This window comes from Neomonachus schauinslandi, chromosome 16 (genome assembly GCF_002201575.2).
Source record: "Neomonachus schauinslandi chromosome 16, ASM220157v2, whole genome shotgun sequence".
NCBI lineage: Eukaryota > Metazoa > Chordata > Mammalia > Carnivora > Phocidae > Neomonachus > Neomonachus schauinslandi.
Window position 1 is genome coordinate 9,816,681 of NC_058418.1, and position 1,517 is coordinate 9,818,197.

Below are 1,517 nucleotides of genomic sequence, written 5' to 3' on the forward strand. Positions count from 1 at the left end.
AAAGGTGGGGGGACCAGTGGGCGCGCCCGGGGCCCCGGCGGGGCGAGGGGGTGCTGGAGGAGTGGGGTGAGGAGAACCGCGGGGATCCGCGGGGCGGTAATGGGAATGGTCAGCGAAGAGATGCCGAAGAGACCCGAGGCTCCCGGGGAACTGGAGGACGCCCGGGGGCGGTGGGGACGGCGCCGGCAGGTAACCCCTCTCGGCCGGACGGCAGGAGAGTGTGGGGGCTGGAGAGGGGCTGCGGGGGCGGGGGACTGACCCACCGCCCCCTGCCGTCAGGCTCAACGTGGACGGGCTGCTGGTCTACTTCCCTTACGACTACATCTACCCCGAGCAGTTCTCGTACATGCTGGAGCTCAAGCGCACGCTGGACGCCAAGGTGGGTGGGCCCGGCCCGCCGCTTCCCACCTGACAGGTGCACAGCGGCCCGCGCGTCTAAGAACGGAGATTGCTGGACCGCGAGGTGTTAGGCGTGTGAGGTCCTTGGGAAGCCGGCGCTCCCAAACCTCCTGTTACCTGAAAGAATAGTTCATAACAGCAGCACCTAACGTTTATCAAAGGCTGCGCTGCTTTGGAGCCGGCTCTCTGGGTTGGAATCCTAGACCCACAGCTGTGTGCCCTTAGGCGAATCCCTTAATCTCCCTGTTTCACAGTTTTCACCTCTGTAAAATGGTCTTAGTATGATTGCCTACTCTCAGAGGCTCACGTGAAGGTTATGGGAGTTAATTCGGTAAGTAAGGCAGCAGGTTTTTTTTTTAAGATTTTATTTATTTATTTGACAGAGACACAGCGAGAGAGGGAACACAAGCAGGGGGAGTGGGAGAGGGCGAAGCAGGCTTCCCGCTGAGCAGGGAGCCCCATGCGGGGCTCAGTCCCAGGACCCTGAGATAATGACCTGAGCGAAGGCCGACTGAGCCACCCAGGCGCCCCAGGGCAGCAGTTCTTAAGTGGGGATGCTTTTGACCCCCCAGAAGCAGAGTCCAGAGACATTCCTGGTTGTCATACTAGCGGAGTGGGGCTGCTAGTGGTAGGTAGAGGTCATGGGCGCTGCTAAACATCCTGCAGTGCACAGGACAGACCCCCTCCCCCCAAATATCAGTGGAGCCTAGGTTGAGAAACGCCGATGTAAGTAAGACACTTTTAGAAGGGGTTCCAGGCACAGAGTAAGTGCTGTGGAAGTGTTTGCTAAATTAAAAGAAAAAACAGGTCACTACGTATCAGTTACTATGCTAAATATTTAATCCCCAGTTTCTCATTAGTCCTCACAGTCATGATCTAAAGAAGTGCTTATTAGGCCCATTTTATTTATTTTTTTTAAAGTTTGTGGGTGGGGCGCCTGGGTGGCTCAGTTGGTTAAGCAACTGCCTTCGGCTCGGGTCATGATCCTGGAATCCCGGGATCGAGTCCCGCATCGGGCTACCTGCTCAGCGGGGAGTCTGCTTCTCCCTCTCCCGCTCCTCCCTCTTGTGCTCTCTCTCTCACTCTCTCTCTCAAATAAATAAATAAAATCTTTAAAA

At 56.3% G+C, this 1,517-nt stretch overlaps 1 protein-coding gene across 1 annotated transcript in view; it reads left to right on the plus strand.

The window, feature by feature from the left end:
- Nucleotides 1-308: 308 nt before the first annotated feature.
- Nucleotides 309-1,517, plus strand: part of ERCC2 (ERCC excision repair 2, TFIIH core complex helicase subunit) — a 15,217-nt gene continuing 14,008 nt past the window's right edge. Inside the window, exon 1 of the mRNA XM_044911302.1 lies at nucleotides 309-379. Coding sequence (XP_044767237.1) covers nucleotides 347-379 — 33 coding nt within the window. The 5' untranslated portion in view covers nucleotides 309-346. The remainder of the gene's footprint in view (nucleotides 380-1,517) is intronic.